The 25,352-nt window shown below is 46.9% G+C and overlaps 1 protein-coding gene and 1 long non-coding RNA gene across 2 annotated transcripts in view; one reads left to right on the top strand and one right to left on the bottom strand.

Annotated features, from left to right (window-relative positions):
* LOC308575351 overlaps nt 1-25,352 on the bottom strand; it is a 31,716-nt gene that overhangs the window by 5,592 nt on the left and 772 nt on the right. Inside the window, exon 2 of the long non-coding RNA XR_014002803.1 lies at nt 22,230-22,364. This is a non-coding gene — a long non-coding RNA (uncharacterized lncRNA). The remainder of the gene's footprint in view (nt 1-22,229; nt 22,365-25,352) is intronic.
* On the top strand, nt 28-24,352 carry TMOD4 (tropomodulin 4). Its single transcript, XM_081173761.1, has 10 exons — nt 28-181; nt 9,360-9,546; nt 11,385-11,541; nt 16,997-17,119; nt 19,815-19,904; nt 20,215-20,345; nt 21,497-21,604; nt 22,686-22,829; nt 23,193-23,337; nt 23,904-24,352. Exons 2-10 carry the CDS (start codon nt 9,421-9,423, stop codon nt 23,924-23,926), a joined length of 1,047 nt encoding a protein of 348 aa, XP_081029887.1. The 5' UTR covers nt 28-181; nt 9,360-9,420; the 3' UTR covers nt 23,927-24,352.

A 25,352-nucleotide genomic window follows, 5' to 3' on the forward strand; every position in this document is an offset into this window, starting at 1 on the left:
TCTTGCGCTCCTCACCCCGCCCGCCTGCCCGGCTGGAAAGCTAAAATAATAAAATGCTGATCTCACACAGTTCCTGGGCTTGCCGCTCTCTCGCTCTCTCCCCGTTTGCCCTGCCTGCTAGGTTCACACCGCTCGGGGTGGGGGAGAAAAAAGGCAGAGGCCGACACAGCCTGCCCGGGAGGTAAGTCTGGGTCCCATTCCCCCCCTTTCCCCCCTCCTCGGCTTCGTGGGAATTTAAGAGGCGGCAAGCGGGTGGCGAGAAAATTGTACGCCAGGCAAAGGCAGGGGAAGTCGCCGGCTATGTTTGGGCTGAGTCCTTGTGGGGTGGAGAGTGTTGCTGAAGGATAACTGAACAGCTCTTCTATACACCCGGACACACGCAGGCCCGGACGGCACACGCAACAGATAAGGCGGTAGAATCCAGGCATGAGATCAGCGAGGACTGTACCGTTTTGCCGTGTGCACAGGCAACACCCCCTGCAAATGTCTGTGTGTGTCCTGTAAAATCAGACAAAATGAATTTCTGTGCAAGTAGCTCACTAGGTGACCAGTCAGAAAGGGTCAGAGCCTGGGGTGGGGCGTCCCCCCCCCCACCGCTGGGCTTGCCCTCAAACCTGAAGAGACTGTACCACAAAAAAGCTGCAAGCTGGGAGTTGGCGGAACGTCGCTGAAATCCCTCAGAAAGGATTTTGGTTCACTTTCAAGGGGATCCATCCAGGCAGGGTCTTTTCAACTCTCCACCTGCAGCCTGAAGTGGCGCAGCCTGCTCTGCAAGGACTCTACCATTTCCTCCTGCTGCAAAAGTGTAGAGTAGGCCCCACCCCATGTCTGGTGGGAGGGGTGTGCGTGGGCATCACAAAAACGCAGTTGTCTCTTGCTAACTGAAGATTTGGGCTTGCAAGGAAACAGATCTATGGGCTGAAGGAAAGTACAGTGTTACCTCGAGTTACATACGCTTCAGGTTACAGACTCCGCTAACCCAGAAATAATACCTCGGGTTAAGAACTTTGCTTCAGGATGAGAACAGAAATCGTGCTCTGGCGGCACGGCGGCAGCAGGAGGCCCCATTAGCTAAAGTGGTGCTTCAGGTTAAGAACAGTTTCAAGTTAAGAACGGACCTCCAGAACAAATTAAGTACGTAACCTGAGGTACTACTGTATAGGTGGGTCAAAGGAGATCCCCAAGCGATAGAATTCGGACTCAAAAGTGGCACCAGATCTTCAAAACAGATTTGAGCCATCCTTCCCCAAGGCAAGCTGCATTTAAATAATTTTGGGAACTCTAGTTTGCAGGCGCTGAGACTTGCAGCTCGGCTCCAGGGCGAACTACAGTTCCCGGGATTCTTCGGGGGGGGGGATATGCTTTAACTGTACACAGCCACTGTCTCTCAAATGGTGTGAAACTGGACAGCTATTACCCTTTTTATGACACCGTCGATGGAGGCAGCGCTAGGCAGAGTGACATAGCAAAAAAAAAAAAGCAAAAGATAATTGTTATGGATAGTGGCCCCACCCTGAGCATCTCACAGCCTTAAAGGTTCTGGAAGCCAAGAAGGGAGAGAGAGAGATCTGGGCAAAGGAGGGAGGGCTTTTGGCAAGCTCAGTTGTCCGCCTGGGAAATGAGGCCGAGGGCCAAGTTGTGGCTGCGGAGAAGGTGGGGATCACGCAGGAAAAAGACGCAGCTCAGGCATGGAGCACTTGCCTTGAAAGCAGAAGGTCCATGGTTCAATTTCCGACACCTTCAGTTAGCGCTGCCTAAAACTCTGGGGAGCTGCTGCCAGTCAGAGCAAACAACACCACGCTAGACAGACCCTAGTGACCAGACTCAGTATAAGGCAGCTTCCTTGGTTTCATTTCAAATTGGCCCTTTATTGAGAACGATGACGACTGGAGGAATGCGGGTGGCGCTGTGGGTTAAACCACAGAGCCTAGGACTTGCCGATCAGAAGGTCGGCGGTTCGAATCCCCACGACGGGGTGAGCTCCCGTTGCTCGGTCCCTGCTCTTGCCAACCTAGCAGTTCGAAAGCACGTCAAGTGCAAGTAGATAAATAGGTACTGCTCTGGCAGGAAGGTAAACGGCATTTCCGTGCGCTGCTCTGGTTCGCCAAAAGCGGCTTAGTCATGCTGGCCACATGACCCGGAAGCTGTACGCTGGCTCCCTTGGCCAGTATAGCGAGATGAGCGCCGCAACCCCAGAGTCGGCCACGACTGGATCTAATGGTCAGGGGTCCCTTTACCTTTACCTATGACAACTAGAATCTTAATGGAAGGGTTGTACCTGAGGGGCAGAACACCTGCTTTGCCTGCAGAAGGTTCCAGGTTCCATCCCCAATAACATCTTCAGGTAGGAGGGCCAGTGGTGGTGTAGTGGTTAAAGTGGTAGACTAGGACCTGGGAGAGACCAGGGTTCAAATCCTGCCACTCAGCTATGGAGCTCACTGGGTGACCTTGGGCCAGTCACTGCCTCTCAGCCTAACCCACCTCACAGGGTTGTTGTGAGGATCAAATGAGGAAGAGGAGGAGAATTGTGTACACCGCCTTGAGCTCCTTGGAGGAAAAGGTGGGGTAGAAATGCAATAAATAACTTAGTAAAAATAAATAGATAGGACAGGGAATGCCCTCCCTCTGAAAGCCTGGAGAGTCGCTGCCAGTCAGTGTAGACAACATCGCGTTAGATAGAGCCAAGCGTCTGACCTGCGATAAGGCAGGGGTTGACTGGGGGAATGGAAGGAGGGGTGGAGGTGGAAACTGCACAATGTTTCAGGGAGGGGATTGCAGACATAAAGCCAGAGTATTCCTAGATACTTAAAAGATCTCTAGAGCAGGAGACCCATCACTCCTATCCAAAGCTGCATAAAATTTGCACACACTAACGACACACATAGATTAAAATTTAGACTTCAGAGGTTACAGACTTTGCAAGCCCATTCACTTCCCATCCAAATTGCCCCACTGATTAATTTTTCGTTTAATGCACACCCCACCCCAGATCCATCTGCCGTCTCCCAACACTTCTGTTCCCAGCTGATTCAACTGCCATTCAGTTGCCCTCCTCCCCAATCCCCCAATCTCTCAAATCATCTCTAGGTAAAGTTATACAGCTTAGGCCCAGGCTATATGAAGGACTGTATCCTCACATACAAACCTGCCTGGGGGTTTAAAATCTTCAGGAGAGGCCCTTCTCTCAGTTCCAGCACCCTCACAGGCACGCTTGGTGGGGACACAAGAGAGGGCCTTCTCGGTGGTGGCTCCTCCCAGACAACTTTGGAACTCTTTCCCTGGATAAACCAGACTGGCTCCCTCCTTGTTGTCCTTCTGCTGGCAGGTAGACTTGGGGGAGTGACTGTGGGGGTTTTTTGTGTTTTCATTTAAGGAAAGGGCTGCACTGTTTTTACTGCCTACATTTAAACAGTTTTGTTTTTACTTTGTTTTTAATTCTGTTAGAGCTTAACAACCTTTTAACTATTTTTTTTAATACGTTTTTAGCCTTCTGCATTTTATCTGTGCTCTTTTAACTTGCGCAAGCCGCCTTGAGCCCCGGCTTGGGAAAAAGAGGTGGTGGTGGGGATATAAATAAATAAATATAATAACAATTCATAATCTTAAATTAACCTGTTTCCCCCCTCCAGTTAATATCCTACCCAGTGACCCAGATCACCAGATCCCCGAGTTCATTACCAGTTCAGAAACACTCAGGGCAATTTTCAAACAAAGAAGATTTGGGGCCAAAGGGCAGAGTCTTGGGGATTCGGAAAGGGATCTCTGCAAGCATAAGGGGCTGTAGCTCAGGAAAGTCCTTTAAACTTTGCAAAGGACACCTGCACACTCAGTGTTCCGCATTAGGACCACATTAGAGGCAATGCACAGAATAATGGAACCGTAGAATTGTAAGGGGCCCCAAGGGCGAAAGGGGGGGGGCATCCACTCCAGTGTCTGTGGCCAAACACCCAATGAACTTATGGATCTAGATAGACTGCCTCTGGACCTGGAGGTTCTATTAGGACATCAAAATAGCCTGGCTGCTGGAACAGGCCAATGGGGGGCCCGTCTAGTCCAGCATCCTGTTTCCACAGTGGCCAATCAAATGCCCCGAATAGTAAGCCCACAAGCAGCACCCGAGCACAGCAGCAGCAAGCCTCCCCGCTTGTGAATCCCGGCGCCTGGTATTATTCACAGGCACTGAAGGGAGAGATTCTAGCGCCACGCTGAATGCAGAGATGGTGCGGCAGGTTTCCCGGAGGGCTCCGGGTTGCTGTGTCCTTGCTTCCTACTCGGAAGTCCAGCTAAGCCCCCTCCTCCCTGTTAATTACCGTATTTTTTGCACCATAACACTCACTTTTTTCCTCCTGGAAAGTAAGGGGAAATGTCTGTGCGTGTTATGGAGGGAATGCCTACGGGTGGCATGCCTACGGATTTTCCTCCTCTAAAAACTACGTGCGTGTTATGGTCGGGTGCGTGTTATAGAGCGAAAAATACGGTAACCCTCGCACAATGCTAGACCACCTGGCAGGGGCAGATCTCCAGACCCAAGACGGGAGCAAGAGGGTGTCAAAAGAGAACTGGCTTCTGTGTGTTTGTGTTTGTTATGGGTGTAAAATCTTCCTTCCTTGGGTACGTTTTAGATTAGAGGTGGCGGGGAGGAGGAGGAAAAAGAAAAAAACCCTAAAGAAGAGTCCAGATAAGTCTAGTAAATCATGAGCAGTGTGGAGACAGGGGAAACCGAGAGTCTGTCTGCTCAGTGAATCATAGAACTGTAGAGTTGGAAGGTGTCCCCAAAGGTCATCCAGTCCAACCCCCTGAAATGCAGGAACCACAACTAAAGAATTCCTGTCAAATGGCCATTCCAACATCCGCTTGAAAACCTCCAAGGAAGGAGAGCCCACCACCTTCCAGCATTGCATAATACCAGAATATGGGGTGGCTAGGTGAAACTAATGTGCGGAACTCACCGCCACAAGATGTGGATTGATGCTGACTGAAACTGGCTTTAAAAACGGGATGAGACAAATTCAGAGGCCTATCGAGGGTTGTAAGTCCTGATGGCTGGAATGGGTCTTTCAGGGGCAGTCCGCCTAAGAGCGCACCAGATTCTGGAGAGCAAACGAAGGAAAAGGCTCTTTCCTACCTGCTTTGTGCTGGTGGGCTGAGGGAAGAGGCTGGATTAGATGAAGCAGCTTGGCCCGTCTCACATTCTTATGTCTAAACCTGGCGTGTGGCAATGGGATGTCGGCTCAGGTGAAGCTGGGAAAGACGGAGCTTCCCAGCGGCATTTGTTTGGCCCCTGTCAGAGACAAAGCAGTCTTGATGGACACGTTCTCTGTGGCGCTGTCAGAGTAAGACTTTAGGGCAGATGTCTAGAGTACCACTCGGTGGGAGGAGGTAAAAATTGTCTAGTGTGGCTTTAAAAGAGAAAGTAAAAAGGTAGCCTCCTTCATCTTTCTTCTGTCAATCAAAGGGAATATGACATGGCCAAGGTTTATTTATTTATTTTTGGCAATGCAAAGTAGGAGCTTAATCTCCTCCCAAATGGTGGCAGGAAAGATGCAGATATTGAACCAAAACACTTGATTGGCCAAGATAAGAATGTGGGAGTCATCTATATGTTGTGGGCTGTCGCCACAAACAACATATTTCAGCATGGAAAGATGTGCCCCTGTGGACGTTCATTTATGCCAGGCATGCCCAAACTCGCCCTCCAGATGTTTTGGGACTACAATTCCCATCATCCCTGACCACTGGTCCTGTTAGCTAGGGATGATGGGAGTTGTAGTCCCAAAGCGTCTGGAGGGCCGAGTTTGGGGGTGCCTGATTTACGGTCACTAAACTTGCCACTGTTGTTTCTCTGCTATGGTTTCTCTGTCTGCCAGAGGCTGTCAGGGCATTCTTTTTACTCTGACAGGTGGGACGCTTCACCAGCTGAATGTCCACCTGCATGGCAACCGTTATAGCAGGTGTGGGGAAGATTTGGCCCTCCCCTCCAGGTGTTTCACTGAATGACAACTCCTATCAGCCCCAGCGCTCCCAAGGGCCAGGGAGGAGGAGAGTAGTTATTATCCAGGAACATTCCTGCTTTGCGGTGGTTGGACTAGATCAGCCTTTCTCAACCTGTGGGTTCCCAGATGTTGTTGAACTAAAACTCCCATCACCCCTAGCTAGCAAGGCCAGAGCTCAGGGATGATGGGAGTTGTAGTCCAACAACATCTGGGGACCCACAGGTTGAGAACCGCTGGACTAGATGATCCTTGGGTATCTCTTCCACCTCTACCATTCTATGAACATCTGGAGGGCCAAAGGCTCCCCACACCTGTGTTTCCAGAAACAGGATGCCGACCCCCACCTCCCCGCTTTTCTTTGCTTATCACATCGCTTGCTGGAAACACAACCAACTTGCGCGACAGGCAGAAATTCCGCTGGTAAAGCTATCCCACAGTGGTTGAATTACTATCCGCCGCAGGTTGTTAAAGTGCACAGGAAATGGAGAATGGAAGTTTGACCATAGTTTAAGGCATCTTGGGGGAAACAAACAAACCTATTTAGTTTAGATCTTCCCAGAAGAGGGCCGGCTGAGTTTGTCACCCCTTATATCTGCTCAGACAGACCTCCTCCTCTTTGAATTCTGAGAGCACACAAGAACTCTTTGATTCCAGGACTCCTGTTTCAGAAAGCTTCTTATCTTTTGGGGGAAAGTGAGGAGGAGAGGAAGGGAGAGAAGAGACTGATCAAAGAAGTAGGTTGGAAAACAGGAAGGCATTACAGTGGTACCTCGGGTTACATCCGCTTCAGGTTACAGACTCCGCTAACCCAGAAATAGTGCTTCAGGTTAAGAACTTTGCTTCAGGATGAGAACAGAAATCGTGCTCCAGCGGCAGCAGGAGGCCCCACTAGTTAAAGTGGTGCTTCAGGTTAAGAGCAGTTTCAGGTTAAGTACGGACCTCCGGAACGAATTAAGTACTTAACCTGAGGTACCACTGTATCTGAAAGGTACTAGAAAAAGCAGGGAGTCCATCTGGTATAAGGGAGGGCCTCAGCTCAGTGGTCAGAACACCTGCTTTGCATGCAGAAGGTCTGAGGTTCAAGCCCTGCCATCTACAGGTAGGGCTGGGAGAGAAAGCTGCCTGGCATCCTAGAGAGCAGCTGCCAGTCAGTGTTGACAATACCAAGCTGGATGGACTGGGGGTCCGGCTCAGGATAAAGCAGCTTCCTAGGTTCTTAAAAAGATGAAGCGTCGAATCACAGAATTATAGTTTTTAAATTACTGCAGTGCGTGAATTCTGGCCACAGCTGTCCTTGGGTGGGCTTGAACCACCAACCTTCTGGTTATCAGCCAGACGCATTGACCCATTGCACCACTGGGTCCTTGAACTAGATTAAAAGGTTAAAAAGAGAACCACAGAATTAAACACACACACCCCAGCTCAAAAAAAAAAAACCAATTAAATCATGTGTATCAGATTTCAGAGTGGTTCCTTTGCATTCATTTAGTCCTATACAACAGCCCTGTGTCGTGGTTTGGGTCCATTTTGTGATAGAGAAATTGAGACCAGAAATGAAGGAGGGAGGGGAAGAGAGCAAGAGCCAGACTGAGAGCATTTTCCTGGAGCACTCCCCACCTGCCTTATAGGAGTGTGATAAGCAGACAGAGTAAGTATGGGAATGGGACAGTTTGGAAACAGTTTTATCGCTCAATCTGATTTCTCCATCATTAGGCTTCAGAGCCTTCCTGCATCTGGCATTTAATCTGATATAGCAGGTTTCTAGCCTGGGGTTCCTCAGGAATTATAGGAAACCAATTCTGAGACCTGTGTTTAAAAATTGGCGTAGTTTTGAAAGGTTCATTTGACCATCTTGATTCAAAATGGTGCCCAACGGTTCCCAAACGTAGACAGAAACGTGCTGTTGATCTCAGGAACCACCGCACAAAATTTGGTTATGCTATCTTGAGAAGTGTCCAAATGCATAGCTAAGAGACACAGAGTGTGATTGCACAGACATATGTGAATGATTTTACATATTTAAAAACAGTGCGTGGCGCAGCCCTCCAGAGAGGATACGACTTCAGACAGCACACAACAGGATGTCCTCTCCCCATAAGCCCCAAATCCCAACCGTGTTAAAGAATCAGCCTGGTCTTAGAATCATGAACGGTAGAGTTGAAAGGGACATCCGTGGGTCATCCAGCCCAACCCCCTGCAACGCAGGAATCACAGCTAAAGAACCCCCAACAGATGACCACCCAACCTCTCTTTAGAAACCTCCAAGGAAGGAGACTCCACCACTTTCCAAGGGAAGTTCTTCCTTCTTGTTTTCTGTGGCACTTTTGAGATAGGGCACAGGGCCCCCCATTCCATCTTGTATTTGCAGTCTGAAGTGGTACAGTCCCTTGTGGGGCTTATACCTTTAACCCAAGGAAGGGGAGCCTGTGGCCCTCCATATGATGATGGACTTATAAGTGCCATCATCCCAGACCACTGGCTGTTGCTGGTTGCTGGGAGCAACACCTAGAAGACACCAGATTCCTCAGCCATTGCTTTAAAACCCTCAGCCTTTGAGAACCAGATCCTGACAATCAGCTGAATGGGGTGGCTTAAAACAGCTGTTTTGGGGGACTCATTCAACACCTCCCCCCCCCCGCCAATGCACAGGTTTCTGGCAAATGGAGTGCTGCCCTTTAGGCAGGGCAGAAAATTAAAGTACAGTGCGAAATACCAGTCATTTTCTTTTGGGTGAACGGGTAAGCTTGTTTGCTTGTTGAACACTCTGATGTGGCCATAAATGCCTGCATTGATCTATTTGTCTGGACCATTCAATTAAGGCCATAGACTGAAATGTGACTTGATTTGAATTAAACAAGCACACACACACCAAAATTGGATGCTGAGAGTTTCAAGAACAAGATATAAACTTACCAGGAGACCCGGCTCTTCAAAGAAACTCAAGTCACAAGCACCATGGTTGAATTAACATTTGGCTTTAGCTTTGTTGGTGTGTGTGTGTGTGTGTCCCCAAGTCAGGAAGACTCAAACTTGGAACATATTATGTTGAAACAGATCCAAGTGCCCCTGCTCCAAAAATATCTGGAAGAATCAAGTAATTAAATAGTAATCAATTGACACTCATAGGGTTAATTGACTATGTTTTCTTTAATCAGGTGCCAGCCCCAATACTACCACTAATTTATAGTGGTAAGAGGTCCCAGAAACCAACTTAGCTGACCAGTCAGAAAAACCAAGAGGCAAGGAGTTCCACTGGTTTTTCCCCCAACAGTGTCCCATGTTGCCCTGTGCCTGATTTGACACTGGATCTTTTAGAGGTGCCTCCTAGTTACTCACTGGGACTTCTTTCTATCCCCCTAAATCCAGCTTCATCCTCCTCATTCTACATCACAGGAGAGACAACACCTTTGCATAAACCGCAGCAACCATGACGACTTCATACCAGAAAGAGCTGGAGAAATATCGAGACATTGATGAAGATAAGATCTTGAATGAACTATCTGCGGAGGAGCTGGCTCAACTTGACGTAGAGCTTCAGGAAATGGACCCTGAAGTGAGATTGAGGGGGGTGACAATTTGGGGTAGAAGGTGGGATTCTTGAAAATTCTAGATTAAATTTTAGGTTTTTGAGGGAAACGGAAATACGACTGCCTAGACATGATTTTAGGGATGGGGGAGAAATTCAGTCTCATTCACAATTAAAAGACAAGCTTACTTAATTTGCACTTTTTGCAAATATCATTTGAAATTTCACTTCGAATTTTGCAATGCAGTTCTCCAGCTAAGTAACGTGTGCAACAAAATGCATTTGACAGGGTAAAACGTTCCTCTAAATGTATACGTTAGGGAAACTGATGTACAAAAATGCATTATATTACAGAAATTTGCTCACGAAAGTGTGTACACAATGCAAAAATGCTTTAAAATGTGTGTGCTGAAATAAATTCACACTAAAATGTTGATGAATTTTTGCGAGGAGTTTAATATGGAGAACTGAACTTAAGATTGATAAAATGAAAGCAACCAAAACCAGCAGATTCACCTATCCAGATGGTTTTTGAAGCAAACCCCCTGGTGCTGAATCAAAACATTCATAGCTGCCTTCTTCCTTTATAATTTTTATTAAAATTCACAGCCTTCTCGAATGTGAAGATGGTGAAACTTAATTTTCCTTAGGGGCAACAAGTGAGACTGCAACAAACGTATGGTATTAAAAACAGCTTATAAAAATGTGTTTGTTATGAGAAATTCGCACTAAACGATGATGAATTTTCATGAGGATTTTTTTTTATAATTACAAATTGCTGCAAAATGTGGATAACTGAATCTAAGATTGGGGGGAAATGTGAAACTGAAAGAACCAAAATTGACAGATCCTGCCAGCCCTTTCCAGGGCACGCCATTCCTCACACCTTCCACTTTCCACTTTTGTGCCCTGACATCAGAGGCAATCTGTGACCACTGTGCATGCCCTGCATAGTCTGGACTACTTTGGGGAGTGGGATTCCTTCAGGTTTTCCTCCTCTAAAGAGAGAGGCATAGTGTTTCTTCAAATTTTGGGGTTCTCCCAAGCCTGCTGATCCCTGTGCATGGATGATAAAGATCAACCCTCAGAGAATGAGTTTGCTTAAAGTTTCAACTTTTAAGTCTTGGTGATAACTTTTTATTATAGCATTTTTTAAACGTCTTCAAATGCACCCATTTTAAATACACAATTGCGAAGTATCTTGCAAAGATTAGCCATGCTGATTTTTTTGGGTGGCTTCTTCCTCCCTATCTCTCTGCTCTGCCATTGAGCCTATAACTCTAACATTAAAGGGGTAAGGCTGCAGGATGGAATCGAGTTTAGGAGAATACCAATTTGGATTTTTGCAATGTACATTCGGCTTAGGAACGTTTGCTCGGGAATCAAGAGGGTATGGGTATCGAGACCGAATATTATCAATTATCATTGTCATACGTTCAAATTAGGAAATAGTCACACATCTAGGCAGTAGGAGTGGAAGGAACTTTAGGTTACTATTTTCCCAGGAATTGTTTCTGCCCACCCCTACAAATCCCTCCCTCACAACCCCAAGGGCAAGTTTTGTGGTGATGAACAAGAGCACGGAAAGTTTAAAAGTAGTAGCCGTGTCATGTCACTCCCCATTAGCACACAAGCAATTTCCCGTTGCCAGTGTTGTTAGGTGGGAGAGGGGAGCAGGCACATTGAACAGATGATACCTAACAGGGAAATATAACGAAGCCCGAAGCTTCACCTGTTGAGTTAATTTTGATGGCCTGGTTGAAAGCCCTTGTTCTGATGCAGCCAGAAGCCCTATCCTGCAGTACTGGGTGATACAATGCCACTGTTGTATAACTCGCTCACCCCCATTCTGCTCTGCCTCATAGAATGTGATGCTCCCAGCGGGTTTCCGGCAACGAGACCAGACGAAGAAGAGCCCGACGGGTCCACTGGATCGAGACGCCCTCATGCAGCACCTGGAGAAGCAGGCAATGGAAGTGAAGGAGCGGGAAGACCTGGTGCCCTTCACAGGAGAGAAAAAAGGTATTTGTATAATTTCCAAGCTGGATGCTGTGATTCCAAGGCTGGGTGGATGGACTGCCAAGCTTCCTTCTATCGTCCCATCTGCAGCAGCAGAGTGTGCAACTGTGCTGCACAAAGTGCCACCTACAGATTTTTGCAGACTGAGCTGTTCTTGAAGGCAGAGGAGCAGCCCATTTAAACCAAAAACAAAAACCCTTATGGTCAGCTGGCAACCCTAAAAGTCAGTTTCAGTGAGTTATTTATTTATTGCATTTATATCCTCCAAGCAGCTCGAGGCGGTGTACATGGTTCTCCCCATTTTATTCCCACAACAACCCTGTGAGATAGGTAAGGCTGAGAAACAGTGATATCCAGTGAGCTTCATGGCTGAGTGGAGATTTGAACCCTGATCTCATAGTCTGACACTCTAACCATTACAACCATAATGGTTACTATTGAGTTACTACTGAGCTACTGCGGCTGCATGAGATTATACCCTCTGTGATTGGTGAATCGTATGGAGCATCTGGATTGGCCAGGTCTGATTTAAATAGCAGAAGCCTGGACATCTGCCTTTGGACAAATAAATTTTATTTTCTGCCTGCTGTGTTTCAGGCCCCAGAGTACCCTCATTCTCCAACATTTCTCCTGTTACAAACTATAGAACCATCTCATTCTATTCAAATGTCACATCAAACTGTGGTCAGCAGCTAGGCATGACACTAATTTGAGAAAGCATGGTTTGCCATCAGCCCCAGAATCCATTGGTTTGTATGTTTCCAGACCAGGCTTGTCCTGGGCATCACCATGGTTTGCGTCTGGTGCCAGAAACCATGGTTTGACAAGTCTGCAAACCATGGGCCTGTACTATGCTGGGTTGTGACATTTGAATTGGCAAGCCATGTTTTGTGATAATCTGGTGAGCAAGGCTGAGAAACCATGGTTTGTGTGCTGTACGATTCAATGGGATGTTCAGATTGACAGAGCAGAGTGACTACTAGTTTCCTTTCTCCAGAAGCCACTGCACAATCAAAATGAGAGTAAATGCATCAGCTTGAGCTCTGAGATATTGGGAAACAAAAGCAGGCAAGCAGCTGTAAACCTTGGTTTGCTTGTACTTTGATTATAAACTGTGATTAGCACAAACCATGCTTGGGGTGCCATCTCTGAACTGTTCTGGCCTTGAAAGCTTCCACACTCCTTTGTGACACTTTGATTGGCCTAAGAATGCCATTGTCTGATATGGATTTTGGATTTTGGAATTTGCCATTTGCAATATCCTTAAAAAACCCTGGGTGCTAGCATCAGTTTTATTGGTGGTTCCAAATCCATGGCTGCCATTTTGATTGGGGGCAAGAGGTGCTGGAGGCATGTGCAGAGAGACAATCACGTACGCTCCATAGGTCTTCGAGACCAGCTCTGTCCCAGCTTGGCGCCGGGCAAAAGCTGCTCCTGAGTGTTGCCAGAATCCTACTGTGCGTGCTGTCCCAGAATTGAGACGGGATTGAGAGGAAAAGTTATATTTAGCTCGGCCGGGAGCACGCCGAGGATTCAAAATAGCCCGGTGTGTAGCTCAGATGTCCTGACCCACAAAAGGTTCCTAAGTGCTCCTGGTAAAGGCTCACGGCATCTCTTCAAATCATCCATCAACACACCTGGGGGGGAAAAAATCAAATTCGTAGCTCTCTCTCATGCGTGTCGGCACCAAAGTGAATTGGGACTTCCTTCTGAGTAGACGATGGCGCATTTGCAGCTGCATGTTCTTCATCCTTGACCTTCAACTGCAGCTACTTGACCCCACAATGAAAGGCGTGAAAAGGAGGACATTGATTTTAAGGGCTTGCCTTCATTCAGAGTTGCATCCTTCACATATGCTAAAAGCACTTTCAGGGCAACCTGCTGCTGTACATTAAGGGCGTTTATCATATTCTTCTTTATGATGTTCTTCCATTTGCAGATTTTGCATGTGACCCTGAGAGCTGAGGTATTGCAAAGAGATTCCCCTGCGAGACCTCAGATCTCAGCTGTCCAGTGGCTTTGCTCAGGTCAGGCAAAGGTTGTTGTCATTTACTTGCAGAGATCCTCTCTGTGTGGCACCAACCAGAGGAACCAAAGTTTTATAATCAGCTTGCGAGAGCATAAATTTGAGCTGTCCAGTGGTTCTGCTTGCCAAAAATTCTTTTTAAAAAGCCAAAGTAGGTACATATATCTCACATCTTATTTGGTAACATTTTAAAATACATTTCATTCTACCTTTGACCACAAAACTTGCAGAAACTTTATATTGTGCATCAGAAAACACATCCCTAAAATGGCATTTTAGAAACTGATCACTGGTTATCTGCCATTCACCTGAAGATAGACAGGGGACAAATGTTCCACCCCTATACTCCAGGCAGGCTCCTCTGCCTTTAAGAGCAGTACAACAGGCAGAAATCCAACCAGCCTAGCTACTGGTACATGGAGGCAGAGTGACAAGGAAACCTCTTCACTTGTTGAATTCCTCCCTGTGGCATTTGTACTCTGCCCTTTCTTCAAGGAGCTCTGTGTCACCATGCAACAACTCTGTGAAGCATGCCAATCTGAGAGACTACTGTAGCCAGCTCCTCCAGTGAACAACAAGGCTGATCAGGGATTTAAATTCATGATCCATTTGGCCTTCAGTGGGTACATCAGGACCCATTACATCAGAAGTAATGTGTCTCTCACCCATTTTGAGGGCCCAATCCAGCTGTACGTTTAGCCTGAAGAGCTGTCACATGGGAGATGGAACAAGCTTGTTTTCTGCTGCTCTGGAGGGGAGGCCCCAACCAATGAATTTAAACGACAAGAAAGGAGATTCCAATTGAACATTAAGAAGAGCTTTCTGACAGTAAGAGCTGTTTGAGAGTGGAACGTATTTCCTCGGAAGGTGGTGGACTCTCCTTTGTTATAGGTTTTAAAACAGAGGCTGGATGCTCCTCTGTCATGGTTCCTTTAGCTGTGATTCGTGCATTGCAGGGAGTTGGACTAGATGACCCTTGGAGTCCCTTCCAACTTTACAGTTCTGTGATTCTAAATAGCTGTCATGGTGAGATGAATAATGTAGTGTTTGGCAGAAACTGAACTGCAGTGTAAGAGAAACGGAACCGATTATGACTAATGCAGTTTGGAATAGAAACCGTTGCCTTCTGACATCCCTTGCGTGTCAAAAGCAGCAGCACTACCCTTTCCAGATATCTTGCAGCATAACCAATGGCGTTTGTGTTGAATCTTGCCGGTGCATTGGCCAATCCCGTGGAGAGGCAGCAGCAGTCAGATTCCGAGAGCCGGTGATAAGGAGCAACAGGTGGACTCTGCCAGCAGATTGGAAGGTGTGTGTGTGTGTGTGTGTGTGTGTGTGTGTGTGTGTGTGTGTGTGTGTGTGTGTGAAGGCATCTCAGGTTCACCCTATTTGCGCCTCCTCTCACTTTGTGGTTCCCACGCTAATTTACTTCTCTCCACACTGGAACGAAGAAAAGATCCCGGAGCCGGGACGTTTCTAAAGGGCAGCTTTGATTCTCCCTTTTCCCAGTCTCATTGGGGCCTAAAAAAAGATTTCCTGAAAGTTCACAGTGTCAAGAGATTTTCTGAAAGGAAACCTTGTCCGTGTCTTCTTTCCTCCCTCTCTTATTGTGGTTCATGTTCTTAACATTAGAAAACCAACACAAAATAGAAAAGAAATGCAATTACTAATTGCGAGACATGTCTTAATGTTTCTAACCTGAGCGTCGAGTCATCACACTGTCGTTTTGCTTCAATCTGAGGCATTGCCGTCTCTCCCCACCCTTATTTAATTACTGCTGCTATTTTTATACTTGGAAAAACTGTTTTCACCGTATCTACATTTCTCATATTCTTTATCCCTCCCCCACCCGTTCTCTTAATTTCACAAGATAAATTAGTGCAATGCAGCTCGTAGTGGCTTGGTGTTTATATTCTAACAATTTAAACAGATGGCACCTCTTCTTCTGCTGCTACTTTTAGCACTGAGCAATTAAACATCTGGCTGCGATTAAGAAATCCCTTGCTTCCTCTCTGTAACTAAATCACCGTGTTTTGGGGGCATGGAGAGGGGTTAGATCTGGGCCACGTGAAATGGAACTGTCTGGTGTGGCTGCTTTGGAATCCCAGCTACTTTAATGTTGGATTTAAAAAACAGCAACCAGCCAGCAACAAAACAAACAGTGCAAGTTTCTAGACCTGATCGTGTCAGATAGTGTAGAGAGAACTGCTAGTGTGCCATGGGAAATGAAGAAGTGGAATAATTTGAGGGCCCTGAATCCTCCACATTGAAATTCTGGATGAGTTACTGCTCTGGGCATCTGCTAAGGATCAGCAATCCTGCTGCTTCTCTGGGATGGATCATTTAGTCACTCCCCCGTACAGTGATGTAACAGAATCACTGTTCCGGTCTTTTTCTAGCTGGGCAACCCACACTGAACGGGAACTCAGGCAGAAAGGAAGAGAAAATCAGTTTGGCTCACAGTTTAACAAAGAATCATAGAATTGTAGAGGTGGAAGGGACCGTGCAGGTCATCTAGTCTAACCCCCTGCAGTGCAGGAATCTGGACCTAACTAATTCACATGCCCCAAATGATACAAGAACGAGAACGCAGCTACCCTTTGAATAGTACACTTTTCCAGATTTTGCAATGCAGTTCTCCAGCTATAAAGAACGTTAAGCAAAAAAAGAAATGCATCTCTTGAGGGAAATGTGCATAAAAATTATTATCATTATTACACACATCCTTGGGGAAAGTCTTTCCAGCTAAGAGAATAAAGTGCCCCCTCCCTTTCTCCAGTCAGAAAAAAATGTATCCTCAGATGTTGGACTAATTTGGGAAAACCTGCTACTGCTTAACCACAGAAGTCTCAAAGGGGTGCCAGTAAAAATTATAAAAAGCATACAACGAACAAAGTCAATTAATGTTAATGTAATAAAAACATTGTGGTCAAAAATGAGATGGCAAGAATAAATATTGACATCCTGGGCACCAGTGAACTAAAATGGACGGGAATGGACAAATTCAGTTCGGATGACCATCATATCTACTACTGTGGGCAAGAATCCCGTAAAAGAAATGGAGTGGCCCTCATAGTCAACAAAAGAGTGGCGAAAGCTGTACTGGGATGCAATCTCAAAAATGACAGAATGATCTCGATACGAATGGAAAGCAGACCTTTTAACATCACAGTAATCCAAGTTTATGCACCAACTACCGGTGCTGAAGAAACTGAAATTGACCAATTCTATGAAGACTTACAACACCTTCTAATTACAAAAACTTGAGCTCAGCTTGGGGGCATTTCACCAAATCTGGCTGGATTTCAGAATGGGGAAAGTTTTGGAGAATTTTTTTTTGGGGGGGGGATTGCTTGAATGAACAGCATCGTATGACCTTTTGTTGTGCCGCTTTTAATTTAGTTCATTTCCTCTCCTAACCCCAAACACCAGGAAAACCCTTTATTCCGAAAAACCCCAAGAGGGAAATCCCCAAAGAAGAACAGATCACGCTGGAACCTGAACTGGAAGAAGCTTTAGCAAATGCCACCGATGCGGAGATGTGCGACATTGCAGGTAAAAAGCGTATTTCTGGCTGGAGGGTGGTGGGCAGAGAGCTGCTCCATGTTGGGGGCACAGACAACAGTGAGGTGTATCGGATCCCAGTGGAAGTTAGCTCCAAATAGGGGGAAAGGAACCTCATCTTATCAGAAACCTCTCGGCATTTATTATCAAACTGTCAATGAAGGGCGTTTAATACTATCCATCAGCTCAAAAAGAAGCACCGAAGTACAAATGCACCCAGTACACTGTCCAGTTAGGTCCTTGGGGTTGTAGCCAATGTTAGAGTAGACCCACTGACATTAATGAATGTGACTCACTTAGACCTGTTATTTCCAACAGGTCTATTCCATGTAGTACTTATCTGGCTACAACCCTCAGCTTGGGTCTGTGCATGGACTTCCTCTTAACCCCTTCTCAAGCCACTGACTTAGATATCTGGAGCAGTCCGCTGCTCTGGATGGGGGTGTAATATTTATTTGTTTACAGTGGTACCTCGGGTTAAGAACTTAATTTGTTCTGGAGGTCCGTTCTCAAGCTGAAACTGTTCTTAACCTGAGGTACCACTTTAGCTAATGGGGCCTCCTGCTGCCACCACCGCTGCGCGATTTCTGTTCTCATCCTGAAGCAAAGTTCTTAACCCGAGGTACTATTTCTGGGTTAGCGGAGTCTGTAACCTGAAGCATCTGTAACCTGTAACTTCTGGGTAGGCTTGTCTAAACCAGAATGTTTTTTTAGCAGGAATGAAGAATGCTTCTTGCACTGTCCATTTTCATGCAGCACATAGCTAAATGGTAGAACTCCCTCCCCCAGGGGGCAGTGATGGCCACCAACCTAAATGCTTTTAAAAGAGGATTAGAGAAATCCTTGGAGGAGGAGGAGACTATAGATGGCTACTAGCCATGATGGCTATGTTGGAGGCAGCAATGCTTCTGAATACAGTACCAGTTGCTGGAAACCTTAGGAGGGGAGAAGGCGCTTGTGATCGGATCCTGCTTGTGGGTTTGTGAGAACAGGATGGGTCCCCTTTGGCCTGATCTGGCAGGCTCTTCTTACATTCGTAATGCAAAGGAAATACAACGTCTATGCAAAAGAGAACCGGTCAATTGCACATCATTAGTGGATGGAAAGCAATGACAACAGCAAACACTAACCCTGTTTGCTGGATTGATTTCTGTTATGGACATGGGATGAATAAGCGGACATCGTAAATTCCTGCTCCCATTTTTATATTGATTGGAATTTCTCTGACATCCCCATTTCCAGGAGGGGATTCTGTTGCAGACAGCCCAGGACAATTGTAACAACCTGTATTGCATAAAAAGCAGGTGGGTCGCCCGTGCTGGCCGGTGACCACTGGACGGGAAAGTCCCTTGACGCCACCTCCTTGCCAAAGCCTCACGTATTTTTATTGCCCCCATGGCTCCCTGTCAGGCGTAAGCCGATAGGGCGAGAGCACCCGAAGTGTCTGATTTTAGCCTCTGCGTGGCGCTAAGCCAGCCCTACTCTCTGCTTGCTGCTGAGCTTTGGGAATCGGAGCTGGACATGGCATGGATGCACCGGAGCAGAAATGTCCCCACTAGCTATGCTGCTATCCTGACAAAGAAGGTCGCTCCTGTCCCTGTAAATAATGGATTTCCACAAAGGATTTTTGAAATGTCGGTGCCTACAGAAAAAGGGAGAAGCCTCCTTCTTCCAGGCACAGGGCCGGCAGCACAGGTTGGGCTGATCAGGCAACTGTCGGGGTGCCAAACCCAGGCAGCGGGTCCCACTGACAAGAGCCCCCTCTGGCTGCTGTCTCCTCTCCACTATTGCAACCTGCTCATCCAACCTTTCTCAACCTGTGGGTCCCCAGATGTGGTTGAACTACAACTCCCATCACCCCTAGCTAGCAAGGCCAGAGCTCAGGAATGATGGGAGTTGTAGTCCAACAACATCTGGGGACCCACAGGTTGAGAACCACTTTTAGTCGTGGCAAGAAGGAGGTGGAAGCACTCACTGGCAAGCAAGCCGGCGGCAGCAACATTGAGGCAGAGGAGCAGGAACAGATGGCAATGATGGCAGTGGGTGGGTGGACTCACTGAGGGAGGGAGCCCGCAGGAGACATCTTGTCCAAGGCCCCCTGCAAATCTGGAACTGTCAGTGCCCTGACAGACTAGCTTAAAAAAAAAAAAAATGCATCGGGAGCATTTCTGCATTTACAACCACAGGCTGGTGTTTTTAACTATCTAATTATTTATGGATTTTGTCATACTCTAATTTTGAAAGGTGCCATTTATGTGCAGCTCTCTATCCTATCCACGGCTTCATGTGGTTGTCTGGATAACCTGACACTGTGTTTGGTGTTTACAGTCTGTAGATCAACTTGATAGCTAAAACAGGGGAGTCCCTGCCTGTAGTCTGAAGATGCTCCTCTGGGAAATAAAAATAACACTAAAAAACAACAAGCCTGCATGTAGAATACTAGTGTGTCAAGGATTCTAGGTAAACTATTTCTACAACATGCTACACTTCTATGTGTGGGGAATTTAAAAAGCATTGTTACAGGGAGAGCTAGGCCAAGTGATCAGAAGAGGGGCAGGCCTCAGTGCTCTGTACAGCTCCTTGCACATGGTTGGCAATCCAAAATAAATTATCAGAATATTGTGGTGTGTTGTTGTTTTTTAAAGAAAATACAAACCTGGCTATTTCCTTCTCTGCTTCCTTGCAGCTATCCTGGGCATGTACACCCTCATGAGCAACAAGCAGTATTATGATGCCATCTGCAGCGGCAACATCACAAACACGGAAGGCATAAACAGTGAGTGATTCCTTGGTCTGCATCTTACAGAGGGTGGCAAATGACCAAGGAGTTAGGAGAGACTGTTGCTCGGGAACCAGAAGCAACTGTCAAACTCAAGTGGACATGCTTGGGGGCTAGGGTCCCAATCCTAGGAAGACTAAGCATAACACAAATGAGAACAGGCTTCAAGAGAAGGGGCATGGTCTGGGAAGGGTCTTGAGAGGTGGAAAGGGAAGACTGGAGAGCCACATTTGCCCCCTGGTCCTGAAGTTCTGCCCTCTGTTATTCAAGACACACTCTCTCTTTATTTTATTTCTCTCTCTCTCAGGCGTAGTGCAGCCTGATAAGTACAAGCCTGTCCCAGATGAGCCTCCAAACCCCACAAATGTGGAGGAGACCTTGACGAAAATCCAGAGCAACGACAAGGAACTCGAGGAAGTGAACCTTAATAACATTAAGGTCAGTGCCGAGTCCCAGGAGGACACACTTGGGTGTTTAAGCAGGCAACAGATGGAACAGCCCCTGTTTTGGAGTCTGTCACTTGTCAGAAGAGCAGATGCTTTGAAGATGTCGATGGGCTCAAGCATGGAGGCTGCTTTATATGGAGCTGGATCCTTGGTCCACCTAGCTCAATATTGTCCACACTGGCAGGCAGCAGCTGTGTTTCAGAGAGAGTTCCTTCCCTCCCCTGCCTGGGGATTGAACGTGGGACCTTCTGCATGCAAAGCAGATGCTCTACCACTTTCCTCTAAGCGTAAGCTAAAGTTCCAGTTCTCATGGTTATGAACAATTAAAAGGATTAATTGTCAGAGGATAGGGGTCTGACCAGTGTGAGAGTGGGCCGGTCCTTCAAAGGTTAAGAAATACAATGGCAGACCTTCCAAGTGTCCCTATTTTCCAGGGACGTCCCAGATTTAGAAAAGCTGTCCCGGTTTCTGATTTGATCCTGGAATGTCCCGCTTTTCCTTAGGACGTCCCTGTTTTCATTGGAGAAATGTTGGAGGGTATGGAGTTATCCAAACCGCAAGCCGTCTGAAGGCAATCCTGTATGGGGAAGTTTTTCTAATGTTTGATATTTTATTATGTTTTAATATATGTTGGAAGTTTCCCAGAGTGGCTGGGGAAACCCAGAGCATGGGGTATAAATAGTAAAACTCTCATTAGGGTTTTACCCTAATGAGAAATTACATGTGCCTCAAGGTGATTTACAAACTTTACCTTAAAAGCAGCTAAAAACACTTTTAAAAACAATACAAAACAACAGCTATGTCTCAAACTGTGATGCTGTCCCACAGAACCAGGACAGCCACACTGAAAGCCCTGCTCTAAGCAAATGTGGATATTTTAGGGATTTGAAGAAGAAAATCTCCTGCAGGATGCAGTGACTTACGGCTCTTCCACACCACTCTGTGAAAGTGTCATTAAGCATATTCTAAATCATTTTTGTGCTACTATTGATTAGGATAAAAGTGGGTTTTCGCTTTGGGACACGCGAGATGTCAGCAAGAGAGGGGTAACGTCATGCGGTCCCTCACCACCAAATGTAGGAACAGGTAAGGTTTGAAGCGAGATTTTGGGTGGTGCAGATGGGCCTCTCTTCATTCCAACAGGACATTCCCGTTCAGACGCTGATAGAAATCTGCGACTCCATGAAAAGAAACACTGTCATCAAGAAGCTCAGCCTGGTTGCAACCCGGAGTAATGACCCAGTGGCACACGTAAGCTTTGAGGTTGCTCCTCCTCTGTAAAACTTCCTTGCCCGTTAACAGGCGATCTGGAGCTTTGGCTAGGGCTGAACCCTAACAGGGAACTGGCGAGGGAGAACAGAGTTGGAGGAGGATGACTCCCTGTAGTCACTCATGGAACCTTCTAGGCTAGAATAGCCCCAATTTAGGACAACTTATGTAGGCTTTGTGGTTAACCAACTACTGGGTGAACAAGACCAAAACAGAATTGGGACCAGAGCCCTGATTTAGTCCTACTTAAGCAGGGATGGGAGAGTCTGTAGCCCTCCAGGTGATGCTGAACCAAAACTTCCATCAGTCATGGCCAGCCTGGCCTTTGCTCTGGCATTTCTTTATTTTATTCTATAAAATTTATATTCCGCATGATTGTAAAAACAAACAAACCCTCAAAACTGTTATGAAAAGAATGGAATAATCAAATGATCAGTTAAAGAAAGGTTGCAAGCAACTATGTGAAAACACTCAAAGCAAATTAAAATCAACAATAAGTTAAAAAGTGGGTGAAAGCATATGTCAGTGTTCTACACATCCAAATAGTCTTATCTAAACAAAAAATATTTTTAGCAGGTGCCGAAAAGAGTACCGTGAAGGCACTTACCTGATATCAGGAGGCAGTGAGTTCCAAAGGAATAGTGGAAACATCAAATGTTGGGGTAGTTCAACACCTTCCAGACTTTGCTGGACTCCAGCTCCCATCATCCTCTGTGACTGTTGCCCTCGCTGGCTGCTGGAGCTGCTGGGAGTTGGAGACAGTGGCTGAAAACAATACAGTAGTACTTTGGTTCTCGAAAGGCTTAATTGTGAAACAAATCGGCTCCTGAACACCGCAAACCCGGAAGTAAGTGTTCCGGATTGCAAACGGTTTTCGGAAGCCAAATGTCCGGCGCGGCTTCCGCTTGAGTGCAGGAAGCTCCTGCAGCCAATTGGAAGCCGCGCCTTGGTTTTCAAATGGTTTTGGGAGTCGAACGGACTCCCGGAACGGATTAAGTTCGAGAACCAAGGTACCACTGTACTTGCAAGAGTTCCTGAACTTTGCCTGTTTCTCCGCCCTCAGGCTGTGGCCGAGATGCTGAAGGAGAACAAGACCCTTCAGAGCCTCAACATTGAATCTAACTTCATCACCAGCGCTGGGATGATGGAAGTCATTAAAGCCATGAAGGAGAACTCCACGTTGACCGAACTCAAGGTGGACAACCAGGTTAGCTGGCCTCCGTTTTGGGGTCAGAGCCCCTTGCATTCTCCCTCTGCTCTGCAGCCGGATGAAACGGCGACCAAAGGCAGCTGGTCTCTCTGCAGCGGCGATGGAAAAGACCTGCTTGCCTTCTCTCCCTCTCCTGGAGATGAGCAGCCCTAGACCTGCTTTGCCCCAGCAAGGTGGCTGCTTCGTGCATCCTCAATCCATGCTCTGGTTACATGCATGAATTTGCAAAGTTCAGCCTGCAACATCCTCTTGTCTCCTCGCAAACCCAATGTCATCTTTTAAAACAAAAAACAGTAGTGTGGGGCCCCTCCTCGCTTCCTTCACACTTCTCATTTCTCTTTCTTCCTTCTCCCCACACAGCGCCAGCGACTGGGCGATTCGGTGGAGATGGAGATGGCCGCCATGTTGGAAAATTGCCCTTCCATTATCCGCTTTGGTTATCACTTCACGCAGCAAGGACCAAGGGCCAGAGCCTCCATCGCGATAACCAAGAACAACGAATTACGTAAGTGGCGCTGGCTTGGCGACCCCAGTGGCCTGTCCTGATTCTTGAATGGATAATTGAGTGGTCATTTTTAGTGGGTGGACATCATGGCTGGCTATCCTGTTCCCAATGTCGCCGGGAAGGCCGCAAGTAGGGCCAGAGGGCAACAGTGGTCTCCCCGCCTGTGATTCCCAGTAACCTCTATTCAGAGGCATACTGCCTCTAGCAATAGGGGGGAAACATGACTGTCATGGCTGCTAGTAGCCTTTGATAGCCATACTGTCCTCAATGGATTTGTCTAATCTTAAAGCCATCCCCATTGGTAGGCATCGCTACCTCTTGTGGGAATGAGTTCCAAAGATGAACTATGCTCTGTGCAAAGAAGTCCTTCCCTTTGTCTGCCCAACTTGCTCTGCACGCGAAAAGTCCCAGCTTCAACTCCCAATGGATCCAACCCACTGTCCTAAACCCCAGACAGCTGCTGCCGGACAGTGTAGAGTCTACTGAGCTACATGGGACCCCAATGGCCTGACGGGGTATATAAGGCAGCGTTCGGTGTCCTCACATTGCTCGTCTTTCCTTTGCAGGCCGCAAGCAGAAGAAAACATAATGGCTCACCCCCTGCGACCGAATCCAGAGTGCCCTTAAGCTTCCTCATGTGCCTCTAAGCAGCCTTTTAAGCTCTGCCTGCCTCCCAGAGACAGAGTTTTGCCAACAGCAAGGATTTTTATTTTATTTCAAGAAGAGAATTTCTCGGAGAGATTTGCCCTGCTGTTCCCCTCTCACCTTGGCGACCGAAACCACCCCCCAACCCCAATTTCTTGCAATCTCAGGTTCTTTCTTCCTCCGAATCCAGGCTCCCCGTCTTTTGATTACCTCTGTAAATAAGAGAGATTTCGGAGAGACGCCCGCCCTGCCCCAAAGAACTGGCTTTGTTCTCCGCTAAGGACCAAAGGCAGTTGCAATCTTCCTATCTTTCCTAAACAAGCTACTATTATTAAATGATTCGGCACCATCTCGCTGATCGAAACCTGAATACGTATATTATCTCAAATTTCTTGGGTTGTCAGCTTGCATTTGGAAATGTTTGCCCCCTTCTGTAATGGGCAGCCCCACACCTGAGGTGTCGCCTCTTCCCCAAAGCCTCCCATCATCTTTTGGGAAGCCCAGATGGGTGGGGTATAAATAATAAAATTATTATTATTATTTTGGTGCTTCTGGCAATGGTGACTGGCACCAGACCCAGCCTTCATTTTCCTATATGGGTTCTGCACATGTGCCCGTAAGCACAGCATCAGAAATAATAAATTTTCTGATAATGAGCCTGGCGTTTGGGGTTTACACCAGCGCACAGGCCAGGTGGAAATCAATTTCATTCATTCTGGGTTGGAATGTTCTGGAAAATATGTCCCAGAATTGTTCTGGAAAAGATGGGCAGGTGGGGAGATTCATCTTCTGACACACCAAGTTTGAAGGTGTCTAATTAAATCTAGGTCCTTTTCGCCTGCTCTTCTACTACAAAAGGGAAATTTGAGGTAAATTTAGCAAGGAAAGAGCATAAAAAGAGGCAGGCCTGGAGATCTGCCAAAGCCGCCCTCACAAAAGTCGGCCAACAATGGCCTCACACTCCTGTCAGCTAATATCTGCCATCAGATGCCACATGGGGTGGAGGAACCATGATCACAGTCACTTCTCCATTCTCCAAAATGTCATTTTGGCATTTTAAGAGGCTGGACAAAGAAGAAAGAGGTTTCCTTTCCCCCCATTTTAAAAACTGAGCTATAGCGGAAACAGAACACCAAACGAGCCCCAGCGCCAACAGGATCAAATTCAATTTTTTCCTCAGCGGTGCCAGGTGTGCGCGTGAAAATATGGAAACTGAGGGCACCCATTTGGGCCTCGGGAGTCAACAAACACTCCTAAATTGGCAAAGGCAACCGCAGGCCAAAAGGATGACGGTTTTTATGGGCCCAGTGAGATATTAGTCAGGAAGCCATTTCAGAGTGCCTGAGGGCATCGTAAACAAATTTGTTTCC

The sequence above is a fragment of the Podarcis bocagei genome (genome assembly GCF_964188305.1).
Source record: "Podarcis bocagei genome assembly, chromosome: 16".
Taxonomy (NCBI): domain Eukaryota; kingdom Metazoa; phylum Chordata; class Lepidosauria; order Squamata; family Lacertidae; genus Podarcis; species Podarcis bocagei.